Here is a 23924-nt window from a genome sequence, read left to right on the forward strand (position 1 = left end):
GATTTTTTTTTATACATTTATAACACTTTCTTGTTGTCCACATAACATGTAATGGTGGTTCTTTGGAAAAACTTTGCATAGATTGTTTTATAGACCATCTTCAAGTCGCTTTCTGTCAGTCGCTTCAGGATGCGCCGTTTTGTGGGCGGTCTTATTTACGTGGCTCCACTTCGACTGGGTCGTTTCCACGTCATACATGTTGTACTTTTTAGGCTTCCATATAAAGTCTACTGACAGACATAAGTTGGAACTACAGTATACGCTACTTTGCATTAAACAATGGTAACAGCGCAGGATGCATGTACATGTACAAGCCAGTCAGCCCCACAACAAGAGGATAGAAAAAAAGAAGGAACCCAATGACTACAAAGAACTTAAAGTAAATCTCTACCATATATGGATAATCTGCTGACGTCACCAATGGAGAAAAATGTCACAAATTGTGCAAATTCTAAACGTCTTGTTTGGGGGAAGTATGAAGCAAGGCAAGATTGTTTTATAAATATCTCCGCAATGCCTCTGTGGTTAGATTTCAACATTTTAGGACCTATGCACATCCCAAATATTTCAAAATTTTAAAAAAATAAATATGGGGTATTGTGTGTGGAATTTTGAGTACAAAAATGAATTTTTTCCACTTTGGAATAAGGATGTACCATAACAAAATGTGGAGAATGTGAAGCGCTGTGAATACTTTCCGGATGCACTATAGACAATTTACTGTGGAAATCAAGGAAATATTCTTTAAAAAATCCATCACGTGTGACAAGATAACACATGACATAATAAGGATTTTTTTCTCACTACTTGTGTAACAACAACATATGCAAAACAAGAACATGTCCCTAACAAATCTGTCACATGCATAACAAAGAAAAAAATGTTCGTAACACACGCTTAACCTCCTGAACACGTTCCCTTACTATGTTTGTTCAACAAGGGTGATTTCCCTATGACTTAGACTTCCTTTTATTGTCATTCAAATTTTGAACTTTACAGTACAGATAAGAACGAAATTTCGTTGCATGCCCTAACATATTCATAACAAGTAAGATATCATCCTACACACGATGCGTAAGGAAGATTTCCATTCATACAGTAACAAAGACATTTCTTGCATGCATACATCACAGACATAACAATGTAAAATTCCTAAACGCATCTATCACATGCATAACAATTGACATTTCCTAGACACGGGCATAACCGGTCAAATGTATTCTGATATGCATAACTAGGAAGTTTTTCTTAACACACATAAAATGAAGAAAATATCCTGAACACATACGCGAGGAAACCTGCATTCCCAAATGAATCCCTCCAAGGTTGAAATAGTTTATTATTGAGTGCACAATAGAAATGTTTCATTATTACAATGAAATTAAATTATGTATTTGTTGTCCACGCAAATGCCGAGTACAGTTAAAGAAAGACGGTAATATTTTTAAAAGAAAACTTTAAGATACAAAAAAAAAGAAACAAAAAAAATATCTTATGCACAGAAAATGTGCAGAGTGTGACAATGTGCATATTGTGTAAATGTGTACAAAGATACAGATGTATTAATAATATGCATAATGAGGAACATTTCCATAAAACATACATAATGGTAAATTTATTTAACGCATTCATTAAAAAGGACATTTTTCTGAACCCATGCACAGAACGTAACAATGAAATGTTCTTTATACTTGTACCCCAAACAACATTTCTTAGAAAAATGTTTTGTTGCCTTGCAATAGCAACAAACACACACAGTACATAACACTGACAAGTTTGTTTTTTGTTAATTTCCTAAAATGTATTTCCCAAACTTTTTTCAGTAATACATAAATTCAAAAACAATCCACAAGTGTTGCCATGTTTCTATATTTTGTATGAGGACGTCTTGTGAAAGCGACGCTTGCAATATTCCTCTCTTCATAATCAGACAGAGAAAACGACTTAATTAATGCAAATCCTGACGGGCAGACACCATGAAGGCACCAAAATAAACAACTTCCATTTACTCCTATCAAATAAAACATAATGTTGATTTTTATTGCCTTTTATATCCAATTTGAATTGGACTTAATTGTATTTTATTCCTTGTCCATCAACAAAAAGACAGAGACATAAAGTACTGTAATACTGCGCTGGTGTTTTTCAACGTGTTCACACATTATTTTTATTTTTTTAATCGGTTGAATAAGTTACCTGGCAGGAAAAGGAAGCCCAGGAAGGAGGTGGGCGGGGAGGTGTTTGCTGCTGCAGAGAAGGGAGGGGATTCTCAGAGACGTGGCGTCCATGCAGATGAGACTTATCTCGGTCCACCATGTGTGCGCCGAGCCCCAAAACTGCCAGTCCTGAAGCATTGACTAGCTGTCAGCTCTGTCTCTTTGCTCTGGATTAGAAAAAAACAACAAGGCGGCTGTGCCTTTCAGTTAAAATAAGCAAAGCAAGGGAAAACTCATTTGTCTATTTTTTTTTTTTTTTTACTGGTTTGTTTACTGACACGGGAGTTTATTGCATTGCTGCCTGAACTTTATTATGACATTTTTAGATTTAATTTTCACATATTAATATGTGGAAAATATGTACCACAATTATTATTATTATTATCATCCGCATCAAAAGTAGAAAGTGGCAATCGATCAGCCACCAATCAGAATTGGACAGTTTTTGCGAAAAGTGATTGACATTGCCAATTAATACTTTTCAAAGGCGGCTTGTAGCAAACTGTGTATGTCCATAAATGGTGTGGAGCCGCTCCCCTAAGTTAATAACAATCACCGCCATTGCGGAAATTTTTTTAGTATCATTAGATTCATTATCACGTACATTATCACTGGAGGACGAAGCTAAACATGATTCACATCAAGCGCAAGCCAGGATCAGGCATGCTCTTCGCTAAGCCAGCCGCTAAGCTAGCTTGAATCAACACAATAAATAGGAGGAGTACACAAAACATAAGGGAAGAGCCGATCGATCCATAAATCGGTGGTGTCGATACCAAGGGTAGTACCAGTATATGATTGATAAAAGAGTGATTGGACCGATATTTCAAATTTTCAGTCATTTTATTGCCGTCTTTTTTTGTTAATGTTAACAAACTTAGGTAATAATTCTCTGGACACAGGAGAAAACCAAAGGATTTGAATAAGTAGTAGATTGTAGTTTTTGATTTTCTTTAGTTATTGTGTACTAATGACTTTGTTTGCTCAAATAATTGTTTGCAATCAAATACAATAAGGAACTAGTATAAATATTGTATTGATGTTGTTTAACTGTCAATAGCACTCGTCATAAATGTAACAGAAATACATTTAATACATGTGATCTGTATTGGTATCGATCTGACTCATGGATGATTGGTACCGGAATAAAACCCTGATTGGAAGAGATGTCATGCTAATATAACCTTGTATTTTTATTATTGTTATCATATTTAGGTATTCCGGGTAGTGACTACATCAACGCCAACTATATTGACGGCTACAGGAAACAGAACGCCTACATCGCCACTCAGGGTTCCCTGCCAGAGACGTTCGGGGAATTCTGGAGGATGATCTGGGAACAGAGGAGTGCCATCATTGTCATGATGACCAAACTGGAGGAAAGATCCAGGGTAGGACCTCACCCGGAGAAAAGTATACGCTTGAGTTACCGTCGTTCTGATTTGTTTGTTACAGTACAAACAAACATAGATCCACAGTAGATGATTTTCTCGTTCAGCTTTCTGGAGATCTTTTCTCAAGTTAGCGTTACTCTTGATTTATTTGTGAGAAGATTACGTAAAACTAATTTCTGCACAACCTGATAGAGGTAGGTTGTGGTCCAAGGAAGAACCCCTAAAACATGTTGGTAGTAGATGTAGATTATGGGAGGGTTTAGCCTTGGCTGAAGTCTCTGCAATATGAATATGCAACAACTGCATAACTGATATTGTTCATAATGTGCTATATGAAAGAACATGAATCTTGGCCCTATTGGTTTTTAAGCCTTGGAATAGTATTTGCTTGATTTAGCTTTGTTTGGATTTTTAGCAATTTAATAACGTAAAATGGATTTCCGCAAAACATAAAACATATAGACTGAGTTTTGAAGGAAGAACCCTTTAAATTTTGTTTGGTGTGGAATGGATACTGCTTCTTGAATTGTTTTGCCACGAGTGGGGTCTTCGCTCGACTTAGTGTAGATCAAATTTGTTGGAGAGCAGATTACGTAAAACTGATTTTAACAAAGCTCGATGAGGTGTGGTGTGGTCGAAGTTAAGAACTCTTAATTTTGTTTGCTGTGCATGATTCTTAGATTGTTTGGTCTTTATAATCCAGTGATTGCTATTCAAATTAGTTGTTTTGTTTGAGTACAACTAATTCCCACAAAGCCTTGACAAACTATACTTTGATCTAAAAAAGAACCCCTTTAATCATGACCATTTTTTATTTTAAGCCTTTTATACAATAGGAAGAGGATTCATATGCCCCCATTTGTCACGGCACCTGGTTTGGGGGAGTGCACTATCCACTTTGACCAAAGCCTCAGTTGCTATGTAGAGTGGCGCTTTCCATTATTTTCAGCAGACTCCATTACAAAATGATTAACCCACCCCCTTCCTCTCATGCGAGATCCATCTAGGAATGGGGGCTTATTAATCCCTTTTCACTGTATGTACCTTTGGAGTGTCCTCCAGTTCAACTTTACGCACTCCCAAACCTTGTAGGAAGTCATCCCAGAAGTGTTATACGACATATCATTAATGCTAATGTCATAAAAGCTTATGATGGTATATTACACTACTGTCTTTGTCGCATGTCATTGATTTGGGACGGGTCATCGGGAATGACGAACATTTCTCCTACATTTTCATTTGCAGGTAAAGTGTGATCAATACTGGCCAACGCGAGGGACGGAAACGTACGGCCTCATCCAAGTGACACTGCTCGATACGGTGGAGTTAGCCACATACTGCGTGCGAACATTTGCACTTTTTAAAGTAAGTTTTAATGTTTTTTTGGCCTCCCCGTAAATGACATCAAATGGGAATCAGTGAGTTGAAACGTCATATTCTGCAGAATGGCTCCAGCGAGAAGCGGGAGGTCAGGCAGTTCCAGTTCACGGCTTGGCCGGACCACGGGGTGCCTGAACACCCCACGCCGTTCCTGGCCTTCTTGAGGCGGGTGAAAGCCTGCAACCCTCCAGACGCGGGGCCCATGGTGGTGCACTGCAGGTAAGGAAGTAACTTCAGCCGTGAAATAGATTTTTGTAATGAATAGCTATGTCAACATACACAACCTGGGGCTTTCTAATTAAGTCATATTGTTCCACATTAGTGCCATTAGTGGGCCAGCTTGCTTCAAAACCAACCACACTGCAAATTATTTGCCACTTACACTACCAAGATTTACATTTCTATTTCTAGAAATGTCCATGGTTTTTAGAGCTATTTACTTATTTTTAGTCATTGACTTTACATAATAATCTTAATTTTAGCATTTGTCAATTCTTGTTTAAAAATGTCAAAATTGATAACTATCAAAATAAGATATTTTGTTTTCCCCACATAGAAAATCTTGTTTCAAGATTCTGCAACATCCCAATGATGCTTCATTTAAGAATTGCAAGTTGAATAATGCTTGTTTTCAGAATAAACATGAGAGAGGTGCCAACAGTTGTATCTTTTATTGCGTTTTGATGAAGTTATTATTTATTTTCTATTCCAGGAGGGAGAATCAGCAAAGTTTTTTGCATTTCAAACATAAAATTCCAATAAATCAAGTTTTTCACATTTTGATGAAGTTACAATATTTTTTGCACTCAGTCCTTAAAGTCATTCGTCTGCCACATCCAGGCATACTTTGTGCACAGAAGACAAGTCTTAGGTATTCAAATCATGGTCAAATGTTGTAAAAATTGTAATTTGCGCTTTAATTTTGATGAAGCCCCATTGTTGTTTGCATCTGTAACAGTATGTTAGATTTAAATATTGGTCAAAAATGTTGTTTCTCTCTTTAGTTTTAACAAGGTTGTTGTTGGCATTTATAGCCCAAAAAGTAATCCGTCCACAAAATCGCAAGATTTTTGTGTGCAGAACACAGGTTACAGTTTCATTGGGATCACATTCAAACTTTGCATGTTTGTAACAGTTCCTAAGATCTCAACCTCGAACAAATATGTTATCTCAATATTACCTTTTGAAGTTATGATCTTTTTTGTATTCCAACGCCCGCTATTGTCTTTTGTGGGTTAACTAACAGTCGTTGTCCGGCTGGTAAAAAGCCTAATTATTGCATATTGTCGCTTTAAGAGAAGCTCAAGCCAAATCTAGACCGTGTGTTCCACAGAATGCACTTTTTAACACTGCAGTACAAGAAGTACTAGTGTCATTGCCCTCAGCTAACATCTTCCTCCCACACGCTGCCACAAAGCTAGTGCGGATTTCACGCGAAACACATTGCACATCAGCAGCGACTCACACGTGTCAGATGTGTTTCTCGGGAGGAAGAGAGTCCTAAACAAATAGCTTTTAAGCTATTAGCAGTGTCTGGACTCCCAACAGAGAGGTATAAAAGCCATCATAGGCAAATAAAGTCTAAGATAGCTAACATGTGTCAGGAATTTAAGATTAGTGCATATTTCAGAAGTCTAGTTAATTACATCTACTAGCCACTGAATACAACTTTTTTAATTCCCCTATCGGCCTATCAGATAGAATCATCCCTCGACTCCCAAAATATCGAGGCTCTTTGACTAGCGTTTTTGCAAGCTTCTTATTTGGTACTACTCAAATCAAACTTTATTTATATCGTACTTTTCATACATAGGCAAGTGGCAAACACACAGAGCTGTCCAAAAAAAAAAATAGAGGAGAAGAAAACATACACACACACACACACAGCACTATTGTCTACTACAAAGTAAAAAATAAAAACGAAAGGAAAAACGTCTCCTTTGAGGCGTTCACACTGGAAAATAACTAAAATTAATGCCAACTAAAAAATTGTAAAAACATATAATAAAATATATGTAAAAATAAAATATACATATTACATTAATAAGTAAAAACATAACATTGAGATAATAATAGCAGTAAAACATTTATATAGAAAACAACATAATAAAATAATAAAAACCAAGAGTTTAAGATGATCAGTAAATGTTGAATATTAGACTTAAAAAAATATCTATAACAACACATTCATAATAACACACTGCAAAAACTAAAACTGAAAACATTGTGTTTTAAGTTGTAATATTTGGGGATTTATTTTGAAAATATCCATTAAAATAATAATACTTTAAATAATAATACTCATAAAAGACACTTTAATCCATATACATTCACTGTACAAACACACATATACACATACTGTACATATACAAGTACATATGCACACATACACTCATGCACATAATCACGTTTCATCAAACATATATTAATGTTGTTGTCCTAGGGTAAACTGGGTATAACACATGGCACACTGACAAAGCTTAACCTATTGTTACTATAACAATCTACAAGGTTAATGTAGGTTGCTTCTCTTTCTTCCCCTCCATTTTTCTGCATTCTTTCGTATCTGAAGTTATCATTACGTATTTGTATTGTTGCATTTGAACAACTGTATTGTTGATAATAAAGGTAAAGTATTGGTATTGTTTATTATCAATAGCGCTATTTCTATTGGTATTCGTATTGCTCCATTTTTAGTGTAATAATGCTCATTGTCATTTCTGTATTATTTTTTATTTTCGCTAACTGCTTATTTGCTATTACTTTTACCATCATATTTGTACATGTCGTATTTGCTGATGTTGCTCTATTGTTGTTTTTGCTGCTGTTGTTTTTGTCTCTCTGTCTAATCCCCCTCTTGTCCCCACAATTCCCCCCTCTGTCTTCCTTTTTTTCTCTTTCTATGGGTTATACTTGTATAGCGCTTTTCTACCTTCAATGTACTCAAAGCGCTTTGACAGTATTTCCACATTCACCCATTCACACACACATTCACACACTGATGGCGGGAGCTGCCATGCAAGGCGCTAACCAGCAGCCATCAGGAGCAAGGGTGAAGTGTCTTGCCCAAGGACACAACGGACGTGACTAGGATGGTAGAAGGTGGGGATTGAACCCCAGTAACCAGCAACCCTCCGATTGCTGGCACGGCCACTCTACCAACTTCGCCACGCCGCCCCCTCCTGCTCCGGCCCGGCTGCACCAAATGATAATATAAATACATTTAATAAAGTCAAATACAAATAAGGCAACAAGAGAAGTATCCTACACTTCTCTTTTGTAAAGTAAATCTGAACAGCCGATATGGGCATCTACATCAACTATATGATTTGCCTGAGAAGCTGGACAGGACAAAAAAAAAAAAAGACACTTTAATTGTTTTTGGATGGATTGTTTTGAAATGGTAACTATATAATTATTTTTTTCTTAAATTAAAAAAATTAATTACAATTAACTAAAAGTAACCATAGAACTTTGAAAAACAACTTAGTCTGTTTTTTTGTGTTTTTGTTTTTTTTTTGCATTTCTGCCCCTACTCCAATGAGTTATGCAGCAAGATTTACTGTGTGTATGAGTGTCATGCGCTTCCGTTCGTACTTGGGTCATCAGTGGGGGTTTAACCATCTTAATCCACCTCTTCGTACCACCACTTCTATGTCGCATTATACAGACCAACAATAATAAGCAAAAATGCAAGGCGTGGCATTACAGAGTGAAAGGCACTTCATTGTAAATCCAATGTGAGTGCACTTTAAATATCCATAAATTACATTTGATTTGAATCAACTTAATGTTTTTACTTTCAGTTAATGTTACACCACAGGTTAATTCAAGTCATACTTCAAAATGTCTATGCCAATTTGGCATCTGTCAAAGAAGTAACTAAAAAACAATAAATGGGCAAAACTAAGAAAAACTCAACTTTTATTGAGAAAAATAAGTACTTGGGGAAAAAGGTTTGGCTACAATCTATACTTAAAAAGTGCTTTTGTTTTGTAAACATGATTTTGAATTCAGACTGCAAAATAAATGCCACCACACCTTAAAAGTAAGGGGGGAGGGGGGGGGGGTTTGCGTAAAGAAGCACATGTTAATGTCAAATGTAAATATTTGGATGTCAAGGCGCTTCATATAAAATGTTACCCCAAAAGTACTCCTGGCCACATCTTGTTTTTTCACTGAGAAAAATATGGGAACAAAATTCCCTCTTAAACTTCCTGTAACTCTCGTGGGGCACTTCATGAATACCAAACAGAAGGGTTCGATCCCCGTTCATAGTTGAAAATATAGTGAGGCTCATTATTTATGTTTTAATAATGTTAAAATTGTTTAATACGCTAAACTTCAGCATACTAATAAAAAGATGTACTGTTACAAACCCATGCTGATTGTCAAAGATGTTAGATAATATAACACATGATAGTTCTACCTCAATGAAAGCTTTAGTTATTCTGGAAATTCATTGTGTTGCTCAAGATAATATTATTCATATGTTGCTGGGGATACATATGATTTCAGCCTTTCAAAGTTCCTTTTGGACCACCGATTTATGACCTCAGTATTTGTTAAATATAGCTTGACAAATAGTTACGGCCCAGACTGTATATTGTCTATTATTTACGTACTATTGGCCATAAGAAGTTTGAAAAACATCTCAAATATCATACAAATTTTCCTCTATGTTTTATTTTGGGGGAAAAATGTGCATCTGAATTGCCTAGTACTATAACGCTACAGCTGATCGTGCACACCAGTTGACACTCGGTAGAAAGGTATTTCATGTTAATTAATGCATTTCTTGTTCAAGCCTGTAAAAACGATCCTAATTTTATTAACATTACTACCAACAATAATGTCTAGCTTTACGTCGTGTGCATCTTCGAACCTCCGTTTAGACATCTGTCTGTGGAGTTTTCTCCGGGTACTGTGGTTTCCTCCAACATTGTAAAAATATGCATGTTCGGTTAAATGGAGACTCTAAATTGTCCATTGATATGAATGTGAGTGTGAATGGTTGTTTGTCTATTTGTGCCCTGCTAATTTTCGTTAGCCTGTCTGTGAGCTAGTCCATTGTACTTAAGTTAGCATCATGCTAGCGGTAGAGCCAACCCTCATCATGTATAGTTGCATCACTTTTTTTTTTTTAGTTAATTCCAAACTATATTGTTGATTTAACGTGATTCCTACAAGAATGTGTGCTTCATGTGTATATTGATGTACAAAACTCAAAACCAGTGAAGTTGGCACGTTGTGTAAATGTTAAATAAAAACAGAATACAATGATTTGCAAATCCTTTTCAACTTATATTCAATTGAATAGACTGCAAAGACAAGATACTTAATGTTCAAACTGTAAATCTTTATTTTTTGCCTGTAAAATGTTGCAAAAAAGACTGAGAAAGTTGAGGAATGCTCATCAAACACTTATTTGGAAAATCCCACAGCCCCTGGGCCAACTATTTTGCAATGTGTTGCTGCCATTAAATTCTAAGTTAATGATTATTTGCAAAAAAAATTACGTTTCGCCGTCCGAACATTAAGTATCTTGTCTTTGCAGTCTATTCAATTGAATATAAGTTGAGAAGGATTTGCGAATCATTTTACGAATTACACAGCGTGCCAACTTCACTGGTTTTGGGTTTTGTACTTTCTTTTGTGTGCTGTGCTTAGTTTACATTAACTTTATTGTGGAGAATATCATTACACCACCTCAAATTATAATTTTTTATGTCTTTAATTCAAAAGACTGTTTACATATGCGGCAAACTAAACTCCAACATTCAGGGAGGGCAGAGTATCGAGTAGCCCGTTTTATCTTTTACAATAAGCAGCAACAATTGAAAAATTGACAAAAACAATATAAGAATAAAATATATGTTATTACTACTAACTAATGACACTTATTTGTTTTTAAATATATTGTACATAAAACATTTGTTTAAACTTTTTGTAAGAAAATATGTTCGTCATTGCCAATCAAAACGATCATGACGTCATATATGATGATTTCGTTGACCACGCCTCTCCACACCCCTAGCCTCGCCTCTACCGCCACATATATAGTGAAAATCTGGGGTAAGCCCTGTCGTCTCTTACTAGAACAATTGCAAAAAGGACAGGTTGACTCGCCGCTTAGTAGATGTCTGGAAGAGAAATCAATTTAATTCGGTCGATCAAAGCAGAAGAAGCAAACACCTGCAGAGCATGGCAGACACACACAAACACACAAACCAGGTTCACCACCACAGCAGACAGTCAGACATGACAAACTCCAACTCTACACTTCACTGCCAGGTTGCTATAATATAAATATATTAACATGACAAAAATATTCAAATAATTAAGTACATCACACACATTTGTAGCAATCCTCGGGTTTGGCTGACCTCTTCTTACGATGTCTAAAATTTTTTGAAAATAATTTTTTTATAATCTTGCACATAAGAGATGGGTACCTTTCACATTTAAATTGATCCAGTACTAATTTCTGGTACATGGGAATCTATATCGGTACTCTACAGGAGTACTTAGGTGTGGTAATGTGGTAATAAATATACTTTTTTAAAATAATAAAATACTATTTTTGTTATTTAACATTTAAAACTGAGTTGAGAATTTGAAAAGTTATTATATACAAAACACCTCTTAGTGTCGCCAATTTGCATTTTGTATTTTTTTTAAATTGTATTTATTTTATATTTTATTTATTTATTTGGATTTACTTTGCAGGTTCATTATTCTAAAGGGTAGTAGTTGAAGCATACACATGCCAGGTAGAGTAGTATAATTGTGTACTTACTACTCACATTTGTATTATATTGTAATTTCTATTGTATTTGTGCTTTTTATATCCATTAATGCATTTGGTTCTTACCTATTATTTCTGTGTTTTTTTCTATATTGTTAAAATGCTACACATTTTTTAGATGAGGGAAAATTCAAATTAGTGATGTCACTGCCAAAGCATGAAAATATGGCACCGCCTTATGGAATGTGTACAATGAAAACACAACAAAAAATAAAATTATAGCCAATATTTCAGAATAATTCCCACCAACCGAGTAATATTTGTGCAAATTCTATGATTCTGATGTTTTTGTTATCATATAACAGATACTAGTGATTGTTTCTTAGATTTTTTTAAATAACTATAATTACGAGCTAGTCTTTTAAACCGCTCTCACAAAGGAACGACTTTTAAAAAAAAAAATATATATATATATATATATATATATATATATATATATATATATATATATATATATATATATATATATATATATATATATATATATATATATATATATATATATATATATAAAAAGTCCCATCTCTAAAAAAAAATGCTAATGTCATTGTGCTCTGAGGTGAATCTGAGATATGATTGGTTAAAGAAAAAGCCCCATTGCGAGTAGTTTAAGTGACATCCGCCCCCTGATTCTGCAGGCTCTGTGCAGATTACATTGACATAGCAGCACTTAGAAGCTACAAAATGAAAATAATAGTCAGTTTGGAATAAATAAAAAAATATTATGAAATAAATGCACAAGTTTCTGTTGTAAATGTAGTTCAACGCTTCTTATGTTAGTGCTTAGGCCTGCAGAGAAAGCTCTGCTGGCCCTAACTGCCTTTTACTGGTGTTTATACATACTGAACGTTTATTCGTCTGCACACCCCGCTATGTTTGACAAGTTAGTTGACAGCTTGGAGATTTGCTAACAATATGTATGTAATTGCTTTGGCTGCTCTGCATGTGTTATCTTGCATGCAGCTGTATTTTTACAGTGCATTGCTCTCCCTAACCTCCCTCCTCCTTCTGTTCCGTCGACTTGTAGAAAGCACATTAGTCTGACACTTAATGTGTGTCAACGTCCAAAAAGCAGCTGGTCTGACTGGCTGCAAAAAGCCACAGTGTCAGGTCATTAGCGCGTTAGCCTGTCGCTGCCAATGAGCTAGCTGCCAAAGCGTGCTGATGGCTTTTTTGTTAATAAAAGAATATTACACGTGTTCCCGGCATCCGCAGCTTTGATGTTTAAGAACAAATTTGCCTAATGTATTCCACGGATTGCATCTGGAGGCAATGCAAACCATTCGTCTTCCTCCATCGTCTTTCGTCAGCCATTTTCTTACAGCGATCATGAGCTCATTTGTTAAAACCAGTGACTCCCGTCTTTGTTTCCATTCGTGGGCCGCCGCATGGCTCATTAGTCACGCTTGGCCCCTTTGGCAATCGACTTTTCTCCCACCCGAGGCGCCGCTGTTTTTCCCAAGCAAATGGAAAAACAGAAGACGGAAGGTTCCAGAGCAAACACGCCTCGCAAGCATGTAAACTAATGAATCGATATTGACTTCCAGAAGTCGACACAGGGGATTTAAATAAATAAATGATCAAATAGACCTAAATATAAGACGGTATTTTAACCTAGCAAACAATCTGAAAAAACCTGTCATTTTATATGCTTGGGTTCTAGAGATGCAAATGAACAGATAGGACCAACCAAGCAACCTATCCCCATCGAAAAAAAAGGGCGGATCGTATTATATTCAGCGGTGTCTTACGTGCGGGTTAATACAGTATGTATTTTGAGCATTTGTGGGTTAAATGTTCAACAATTAAAACATTTTAAACAGTTCCTCCGAGTGTTTTTTTCCTGTATTGACCTGGATATAAAACATTATTTCCTTGAAAAATAAGGTCTAAAAGTCTTGCATTTGTTGCGTGTAGATGTATACATATAAACAAATAGGCTGTGAGAAAATTGTTCAGAAATTTTTTTTCCGGTCACTCACACATGCAGGTCTTGAAAAAGAGAGCTTGTCCTATGTTTCTGGACGTATAGTTATACATACACACCTACTCCAAAAGGGGCGCACATCACTTATCGTCACTTAAATCCACTGGTGAATGTTGTCTTTATATTCAGGGCTTTCATTAAAATGTGTCATACACACGTTTTTGAAAAGAGGTCTTATATAGTTGGGTCAGTAAAAATATTTTTGTCTTGTTTTTTGTTTCGTTTTTTTGCAAAAATGTGTCCTGAAAAAGAGAAAAATATAGGTCTCTTGATGTCTTATGTTCAGAGTCAGGTTTAAAGGCCTACTGAAACCCACTACTACCAACCACGCAGTCTGATAGTTTATATATCAATGATGAAATCTTAACATTGCAACACATGCCAATACAGCCGGGTTAACTTATAAAGTGCAATTTTAAAATTCCCGCCACACTTCCGGTTGTAAAACTCCTTTGGATATGATTTATGCGCGTGATGTCACAAAAGCAACGGAAGTGGTTGGACCCCATCGGACCCGATAGAAAAGCCTCTTGTTTTCTTCGACAAAATTCCACAGTATTCTGGACATCTGTGTTGGTGAATCTTTTGCAATTTGTTTAACGAACAATGGAGACTGCAAAGAAGAACGTTGTAGGTGGGATCGATCGGTGTCTTAGCGGCTAAGTACAATACTGTAATATCTGTGATATTTGCATTAGTGTACTGTGTCTTTAAGGGTTTGGGGAACACGCATGCGCGAGTGAGTTGGCGGAGGACTTGAGTGTGTGTGAGCGTGACTTTTGGCTAACAGCAGCTCGTGTATGTGTGTGCGTTACTTTTTGAACTACAACCAGTTACCGCTTGTTAATAAAGCGATTGAGCAATTTGTTTAATGGACAATGGAGACTGCAAATAAGAAAGTTGTAGGTGCGATCGGTGGTGCGGCGGACTACAGCAACACCAACACCAGGAGGTTGTGTTGTGTTTTGAGCAGGATAACAGACGCACTACGGTGAGTCTAGCTTTGGATTCCAAACATTTGATCGCTTGCCCGTACGTGCGTGTCGATATGTGCATGTGACGTACGTTACTTTGGGGAAATATATGTTTCTTGCCGACTCTGATGGCGGCCGGGGTGTCGTCAAAAGCGTACAACGCCCGCCGCAGCATCTAAGTTAGCTACGCAGCTAGGTTAGCTTCTGTTTTTTTAGCTTCGCCAAGCGGAATATTATTAATCGTGTATTTACATGTTCATTGTTTAATAGTATTATTGATCTTCTGTCTATCCATCCAGTCAGGGTTTTTTTTAATTTAGTTTCTATTTGCATTTGAGACTGCTATGCTATCGCGTTGGCTACGCAGCTAGGTTAGCTTCTGTTTTTTTAGCTTCGCCAAGCGGAATATTATTAATCGTGTATTTACATGTTCATGGTTTAATAGTATTATTGATCTTCTGTCTATCCATCCAGTCAGGTTTTTTTTTAATTTAGTTTCTATCTGCATTTGAGACTGCTGCTATCACGTTGGCTACGTAGCTAGGTTAGCTTCTATTTTTTTAGCTTCGCAAAGCTGAATTATTAATCGTGTATTTACATGTTCAGTCACTGTGAATGTCCATTTCGCGTTCTCGACTCTCATTTTCAAGAGGATATAGTATCTGAGATGGTTTAAAATACAAATCTGTGATACACAATAGAAAAAGGAGAGAGTGTGGAATCCAATGAGCCAGCTTGTACCTAAGTTACGGTCAGAGCGAAAAAAGATACGTCCATCACTGCCTCTCAAGTCCTTCACTGTAACGTTCCTCATCTACGAATCTTTCATCCTCGCTCAAATTAATGGGGTTATCGTCACTTTCTCGGTCCGAATCTCTCTCGCTCCATTGTAAACAACGGGGAATTGTGAGCAGCACTACCGCTTGTGACGTCACGCTACTTCCGGTACAGGCAAGGCTTTTTTTTATCAGCGAGCAAAAGTTGCGAACTTTATCGTCGATTTTCTCTACTAAATCCTTTCAGCAAAAATATGGCAATATCGCAAAATGATCAAGTATGACACATAGAATGGATTTGCTATTCCCGTTGAAATTTTTAAAAATTCATTTCATTAGGCCTTTAAATTACAGTTGTCTTATATTTTTGTAAATAGCCTGCAATAATTTTGTCCTTTATTCAAGCTTGGATTTCCTAAAAACAGGCATTTAAAAAGAAGGGCTTGTCTCATTTCTGTACACTGCTGCTGGAATTTAAATTTTCCTGAGGGAACTCTCTTGAAGGAATCAATAAAGTACTATCTATCTATCTATCTATCTATCTATCTATCTATCTATCTATCTATCTATCTATCTATCTATCTATCTATCTATCTATCTATCTATCTATCTATCATATCCAGGATAGTCTTATGACTCAATAAAAATGTGTCAAAAAATAGATATTTTACGTATTTTCTCAAACAGGTTTTGAGGATTATGTCACGTTTTAGGTCATGGTACAATCAGTTATATATATATATATATATATATATATATATATATATATATATATATATATATATATATATATATATATATACCTTAAATTTGGCATATGTCTTATATTCATGGTCATTTTATATTAAGGTTAATCAAATAAGTTGTTAAATTGCCTTTTTTGCCCTTAAATTTAAGTTAAAGATCATTTTTTTTACAATAGGCGGGTCTTGAAAAAGATGGCAAATATTGTGTTTGGGGTCATCTTACAATGTGGGTCGTCTTATATCTGAGTAAGAAAATGAGTCCAACATCGTAAGTCTTGTTTCGATTTGTGTGTGTTCCGTTCCCTCTTATTGCTCTTATCTTTTTTGCTTTATTTCAGTTTGCAGAATTTAGAAATATAGATTGCAACAACCTGAAAGTCAGATGTGTGTTAGATATTTGAAGTCTTTGTGTTTTAGTGTCCGACGTCCACATTCGTTGCAGAGGCATTTTCTCCTAAGATCTGAAGTGATGTCTCGGGGAGTGCAGGTGGGGTCCAGTGGGGGGGGTGGGGGCGGATGTGCCACTTCAAATATAATCACTCTTGAACCCAAATGTTCAGTTCCTTGGCGAGGAACATTTTCAAGTCTCACATTTCAAGTCTTTTCTCTCTACTTTGGCAGTGCCGGCGTGGGTCGCACGGGTTGCTTCATCGTCATTGACGCCATGATGGAGCGCATCAAGCATGAGAAGACGGCGGACATTTACGGCCACGTGACGCTGATGCGCGCCCAGCGGAACTACATGGTGCAGACCGAGGACCAGTACGTTTTCATCCACGACGCGCTGCAGGAGGCCGTCAACTGCGGCACCACTGAAGTGCCCGCCAGGAACCTCTTCGCCTACATTCAGAAACTGACACAGATAGAGGGCGGGGAGAATGTAACCGGCATGGAACTAGAGTTCAAGGTGGGATGTGAACCAGTTTTGGTTATTGTAGATTCAAGGTTTCTTGTCAATGGTCCAGTTTTAGACATTTAGGAAATGCTTCTGGTTCCATGGAGTCCAATGATTAGTATTATGGCTGAGATGTCTAAAGATTGGCACAGGGACCATTTCCTTTTTATTGGCCCGCAAAGTTCTGATGGTACTTGTTGTAATGTAACAAGATCACGCTAACACTAATGCTACTTCACCCTAAAAACATGCATTAGCTTTGCACAAATTGAAAGTGTTTGCGTGTTTAATGAAAAAAATCCTTTCGGTGTAGTCCCATAATTGGTCAAAATTCTAAGGGTTTTAAACTACAAAAACCCAACCTTAATAATCATCAAGCAGTATTTATTTTTGCTAGCATTAGTTTCTATCAATGTTGTTGGGGTCTCTGGGAGAAACCAACATTCAACATTTGGGCCCTCTTTAAATGGTAGCACATTTCCAGCTTGTGTTAAGGCCGTGGGACAAAGCAAAGTCCGTTTCTGTGGCAGTTATATCTATCTAATCCAGGGATGTCGAAGTCAAGACTGAATTATCTATGGCCCCCGGATGATATTTGATTAGTATTAGGACCGGCCCACAGGCCACAGCCGCCTGCTGCAGTATTGCACGCACCAATACTCCATCAGTGATGGCGCTAGGAATTTTCAAAATGGGGTAGGGACCCCATCAAGTCATAAAAAGGGGGTCCCACAGTAAATGTTTGTGGTCCCACTTTTTTGTAACCATTTTGAAAACAAATGATAAATGTATGCATTATCCTGTTATATCTCACATTCTATATTGTGTTTTGGAAAAAGGTTGTCATAAACGTTACTTAATTCATTTAAAAAAGAATACAAAAGAAAACACATTTTTATTCAGTTATAAACATTCATTCACTTTCTTCTTTCCTTCATGGATCTAAACTGTACCACTGCCGGGATTTTTTTCTATATTTTTACTGTAATATTTTCAGAATATGTTAGTTCTATTTTTGGCCAAAGTAAGACAAAGAAAACAATCCGAAGTTGTCTTTATTTTTTAGTTTTAATGCCATGATTTTAATAAACTGGCCCGCGTGTGCACAGATTTTCCTCCATGCGGCTCTTGAGCTAAAATTAGTTTGACACCTCTCATCTACAAACACCGTTTCCATATGAGTTGGGAAATTGTGTTAGATGTAAATATAAACGGAATACAATGATTTGCAAATCATTTTCAACCCATATTCAATTGAATGCACTACAAAGACAATATATTTGATGTTCAAACTCATAAACTTTATTTATTTTTTGCAAATAATAATTAACTTGGAATTTCCATGGCTGCAACACGTGCCAAAGTAGTTGGGAAAGGGCATGTTCACCACTGTGTTACATGGCCTTTCCTTTTAACAACACTCAGTAAACGTTTGGGAACTGAGGAGACACATTTTTTAAGCTTCTCAGGTGGAATTCTTTCCCATTCTTGCTTGATGTACAGCTTAAGTTGTTCAACAGTCCGGGGGTCTCTGTTGTGGTATTTTAGGCTTCGTAATGCGCCACATATTTTCAATGGGAGACAGGTCTGGACTACAGGCAGGCCAGTCTAGTACCCGCACTCTTTTACTATGAAGCCACGTTGATGTAACACGTGGCTTGGCATTGTCTTGCTGAAATAAGCAGGGGCGTCCATGGTAACGTTGCTTGGATGGCAACATATGTTGCTCCAAAACCTGTATGTACCTTTCAGCATTAATGGTGCCTTCACAGGTGTGTAAGTTACCCATGTCTTGGGCACTAATACACCCCCATACCATCACAGATGCTGGCTTTTCAACTTTGCGCCTATAACAATCCGGATGGTTCTTTTCCTCTTTGGTCCGGAGGACACGACGTCCACAGTTTCCAAAAACAATTTGAAATGTGGACTCGTCAGACCACAGAACACTTTTCCACTTTGTATCAGTCCATCTTAGATGAGCTCAGATGATGATATTACGGACCGTAGATGGTGAAATCCCTAAATTCCTTGCAATAGCTGGTTGAGAAAGGATTTTCTTAAACTGTTCAACAATTTGCTCACGCATTTGTTGACAAATGGTGACCCTCGCCCCATCCTTGTTTGTGAATGACTGAGCATTTCATGGAATCTACTTTTATACCCAATCATGGCACCCACCTGTTCCCAATTTGCCTGTTCACCTGTGGGATGTTCCAAATAAGTGTTTGATGAGCATTCCTCAACTTTATCAGTATTTATTGCCACCTTTCCCAACTTCTTTGTCACGTGTTGCTGGCATCAAATTCTAAAGTTAATGATTATTTGCAAAAAAAAAAATGTTTATCAGTTCGAACATCAAATATGTTGTCTTTGTAGCATATTCAACTGAATATGGGTTGAAAATGATTTGCAAATCATCGTATTCCGTTTATATTTACATCTAACACAATTTCCCAACTCATATGGAAACGAGGTTTGTAATCGCTCATCAACTGTCTTTAGCGTGTTTTAGCATCATTTTTGTCAATTCGCATGTTCCCAGCTCGTGTCAAGGCCCTTGGTTTTATCTAGTCCAGGTGCATAACGACTGAATATTCCTCTGTTTTAAAGACCTGACCTTCTACCTTTTCTTAGTTTTGTCCCTTCTGTGCTCCTGCTTTTGTACGTATCAGTAATTGTATATATAACCATAAAAGTGCATATAATGTTCCTTGTATGACTGTCCTGCTTCTGTGTTCCAATGCAGCGCTTAGCAAACACTAAAGCCCACACTTCGCGATTCATCAGTGCCAACCTACCGTGCAACAAGTTCAAGAACCGCCTTGTCAACATAATGCCATACGAGTCCACGAGAGTGTGTCTCCAGCCCATTCGAGGCGTGGAGGGCTCCGACTACATCAATGCTAGTTTCATTGATGGCTACAGGTAAACACTTTGTCAACTACTGTACATGTCTTTGCTGTTTTACCATGCTAATCCCATGCTGGTCCTTACAGGCAACAGAAAGCCTACATTGCCACCCAGGGCCCCTTGGCAGAAACCACAGAAGACTTCTGGAGAATGCTGTGGGAGCACAACTCCACGATTGTTGTCATGCTAACCAAGCTCAGAGAAATGGGCAGGGTATGTATTCTAAGAAATCCTAGGAACTAGGAATAGGAATGGAATGGAACTTTATTGTCATTGCACTTAAAAAGTACAACACCATTTAGTTTTTAGTACAAACCCAGACATACAGTTATACAGTTTACATGGTAGACAGAACAGGAAGACTGATGGGTCTCCACAAGGGCGCTCCCTTGAAAAAAAGGTAGGAAAAAGGTAAACATGGAGGGAGAAGGAAGAAAAAAGCCCCCCATTTGCTTTTTACCTTGGGGAAAATAAACCTTGAGCAAATCACATACACTACCGTTCAAAAGTTTGGGGTCACCCAAACAATTTTGTGGAATAGCCTTCATTTCTAAGAACAAGAATAGACTGTCGAGTTTCAGATGAAAGTTCTCTTTTTCTGGCCATTTTGAGCGTTTAATTGACCCCACAAATGTGATGCTCCAGAAACTCAATCTGCTCAAAGGAAGGTCAGTTGTGTAGCTTCTGTAACGAGCTAGACTGTTTTCAGATGTGTGAACATGATTGCACAAGGGTTTTCTAATCATCAATTAGCCTTCTGAGCCAATGAGCAAACACATTGTACCATTAGAACACTGGAGTGATAGTTTCTGGAAATGGGCCTCTAGCAGATATTGCACCAAAAACCAGACATTTGCAGCTAGAATAGTCATTTACCACATTAGCAATGTATAGAGTGTATTTCTTTAAAGTTAAGACTAGTTTAAAGTTATCTTCATTGAAAAGTACAGTGCTTTTCCTTCAAAAATAAGGACATTTCAATGTGACCCCAAACTTTTGAACGGTAGTGTATATATTAGGTGTATATATTAGGACATACAAAATCTTCAGGCTTGTGTTTAAGCCTGAAGAGTCGCTCTGTTCCTCTGCCTTGGTGCATAGCCACTCAGTCCAACAAAATTCAACAAAAAAACGATGTGTGTGTCCATGATGGACGGGGAAGGAATTTGGAGCTTCTTCTCTGCCCTGACCTCTGGAGGAGTGTCATAGCAATGACCTTGCCAGGTCAGGGAAAACAATCCAGATTAGTCTGCGTTTTTGTGAGCGAGAACAAATTTAGACTTTTCACTGTAGTTGTCCATTCTGGCTCTCAATTTGATCCCAATCTCGCTTCGCAGAGGGGAAAGCTTCCCCAAGATGTTATCCAGTTTCTGATTTAGTCCAGAAACCACAAAACTCTGAGTGCCCATAGCTCTACCCATTCTTCAGTAGTTTGTGGCAGCTTTGGGGTACTTGAACAGCTGTTAGCATCTTCAGAATTTGTCGATACATCAAGGCAACACTTACTCCAATCAGCAGATGCCCTGTTATCATGGTTTCTAATAGGTAGATGTCTTCAATTGTCCCGATTGAAAGAATCGGCAGGCACGCGGCACTCCATTTCTCCCACGAGTCCGTCTTGTGTCTAGCAACAACCATTCCGTCAGGGCAAGCAAGTTCCCCCAAACCCAAGTTTATGGTCGAGAAGATCTTGTCACTTTCAATTTCGAGAGGCTAGTTGATCAATTCCATTGTTTAACATTTGAAGAGCAATGCAAAAAGAGGCTCCAAGAAAGTTAAGACAAGACATGACAACGAAGCAAAAGCAGGCGCGAAAAGGGAGAGGGAAGGAAAAGTTGTTGAGCGGGTGATATATATTGTAGCGTCCCGGAAGAGTTAGTGCTGCAAGGGGTTCTGGGTATTTGTTCAAGAAATGTACTATATTTGCCGCCATGGAAGCAAGGATTAGTGACTTAGAAGTGGCTCTACACTGTGAGGAAGCGTTAGCAGCTAGCTCGCTAACAAGGACGCTACATTGCATTGAAGACGCGGCCGTTTGCTTGTCGCTGTTAAATTTGCGGGACACAGCTAGAATATGTCATCAACATGCATTATCACGATATAACGATATTATTGAAAGTTCTACGACCAAATGTATATCATTTGTATCGTATATCGTCTATATCGCACAACACAAGACGCAGTTTGAATAACAGTGCTTGTCTCCTTTAGGAAAAATGCCACCAGTATTGGCCCGCAGAGAGGTCAGCTCGGTACCAGTACTTTGTGGTGGACCCTATGGCCGAGTACAACATGCCACAATACATCCTTAGGGAGTTTAAAGTGACCGATGCAAGGGTAAGTAGTCGTTTATTGAACGATGATGACTCACGTCCATCTCATATTACGTTGCTGATCAACATTTTCTCAGGACGGCCAGTCACGAACGGTGCGGCAGTTCCAGTTCACAGACTGGCCCGAGCAAGGAGTGCCAAAATCCGGAGAGGGCTTTATCGACTTCATCGGCCAAGTACATAAAACTAAAGAGCAGTTTGGCCAAGATGGGCCTATTTCAGTCCATTGTAGGTAAGTGAACGCCACTTCTATGTGTTCCTTGTGGACCTACAGAACTCACTAATTAGCACCAAAACTCCTGATTTTTAGTATACCACTTCTGACAGGACTTTTGACTTGCTAAAGCATCTGGCTCCAGGACTAAAAAAATGTCGAATAAGAAAACCCAAATAAGTCCAGCCGGTATTTATCTGATGGTCTCCAAACTTGGTGTAAAGACAGTAAGGATCTTGTCAGTCTGCTGAGCAAATACATTTTGTAGGAAATGTGCTTGGCATTAAAGTACCTATAGAGTGGAAAAACAAATGGACTTCATGTACTTGTATTGTGTTTTGTTGTATTCATTTAACCATATCAAATTGTATTTACAATCCGTAAAGTATGTGAAAATACCATCTAAACATCACAAAATGACACTGATTCAGTCGGCCGTTTTGAATAGTCCGTTCCGAATATCTTCGGCAATTTCCGTAGATTCTATGTCACTGGAGCACCGCTTCTGCAGTCTGACCATTTTATCAGATCAGTCATACTGGAAATACGCACACATTTTAAAGATATGTACTGTTTATCTTTCACAATCCTTATGTAAGACACATAGGCTTGGCTTTTTTTATGCATGCAAAATTGTAAATAAATAGCTAACAATTGAGTCAACAGATCAAGGGTCTTCCATTGCGCCCATTATACCCTCTAAGACAGGGATGTCCAAAGTGCGGCCCGGGGGCCATTTGCGGCCCGCAGGTCATTTTTATTGGCCCCACGGCCCATTTTAAAATACGATTAAAAAAATTTAAAACATAAAAAGTGGTATGAAAGAGCAAACAGGTGAAATGTAACAAGAAAATGTTGCAATGTTTACTCTAATAACACAAAGCTGCCATGCAGGCTGTTTCTTTCTTTAAAAAATAATAATGAATCAAAATCAATGTTATTATGAATTATTGACCTATCCAAGGCTCCAATTACGTCACATTAAATATTGCACTTTGAGATATTTTTTGGGGAAAATGTTACATATTTTGTGTTTGCCATATAAAAAATTGAGCTTTTTTTTTTTTTTTTTTAAAGAAGGGCCTAAAACGAACAAACAAAAAACATAAACAACAATACAATGTAAAATTGACGGATAGATCTGAAGTTGATCTCGAGATTATTGTGTTAAAAGTAAACAGTAAAAAAAATGTATAATTTATTTTTTAACACTTTAATGAGTAGGACCCTTTTGGTTCCCCAATAATTTTTGTTTGATTTGTTTTTAAGTGTCATTGCTCAAAAAATA

At 37.4% G+C, this 23924-nt stretch overlaps 1 protein-coding gene across 50 annotated transcripts in view; it reads left to right on the forward strand.

Annotated features, from left to right (window-relative positions):
- LOC133661813 (receptor-type tyrosine-protein phosphatase delta-like) overlaps positions 1 to 23924 on the forward strand; it is a 660250-nt gene that overhangs the window by 630640 nt on the left and 5686 nt on the right. For all 50 annotated transcript variants that reach the window (XM_062065281.1, XM_062065286.1, XM_062065292.1 and 47 more), the window contains 8 exons: positions 3432 to 3607; positions 4856 to 4975; positions 5055 to 5209; positions 16903 to 17188; positions 19926 to 20104; positions 20176 to 20302; positions 22301 to 22426; positions 22500 to 22654. In XM_062065281.1, coding sequence (XP_061921265.1) covers positions 3432 to 3607; positions 4856 to 4975; positions 5055 to 5209; positions 16903 to 17188; positions 19926 to 20104; positions 20176 to 20302; positions 22301 to 22426; positions 22500 to 22654 — 1324 coding nt within the window. The remainder of the gene's footprint in view (positions 1 to 3431; positions 3608 to 4855; positions 4976 to 5054; positions 5210 to 16902; positions 17189 to 19925; positions 20105 to 20175; positions 20303 to 22300; positions 22427 to 22499; positions 22655 to 23924) is intronic.

Source organism: Entelurus aequoreus, linkage group LG12 (genome assembly GCF_033978785.1).
Source record: "Entelurus aequoreus isolate RoL-2023_Sb linkage group LG12, RoL_Eaeq_v1.1, whole genome shotgun sequence".
NCBI lineage: Eukaryota > Metazoa > Chordata > Actinopteri > Syngnathiformes > Syngnathidae > Entelurus > Entelurus aequoreus.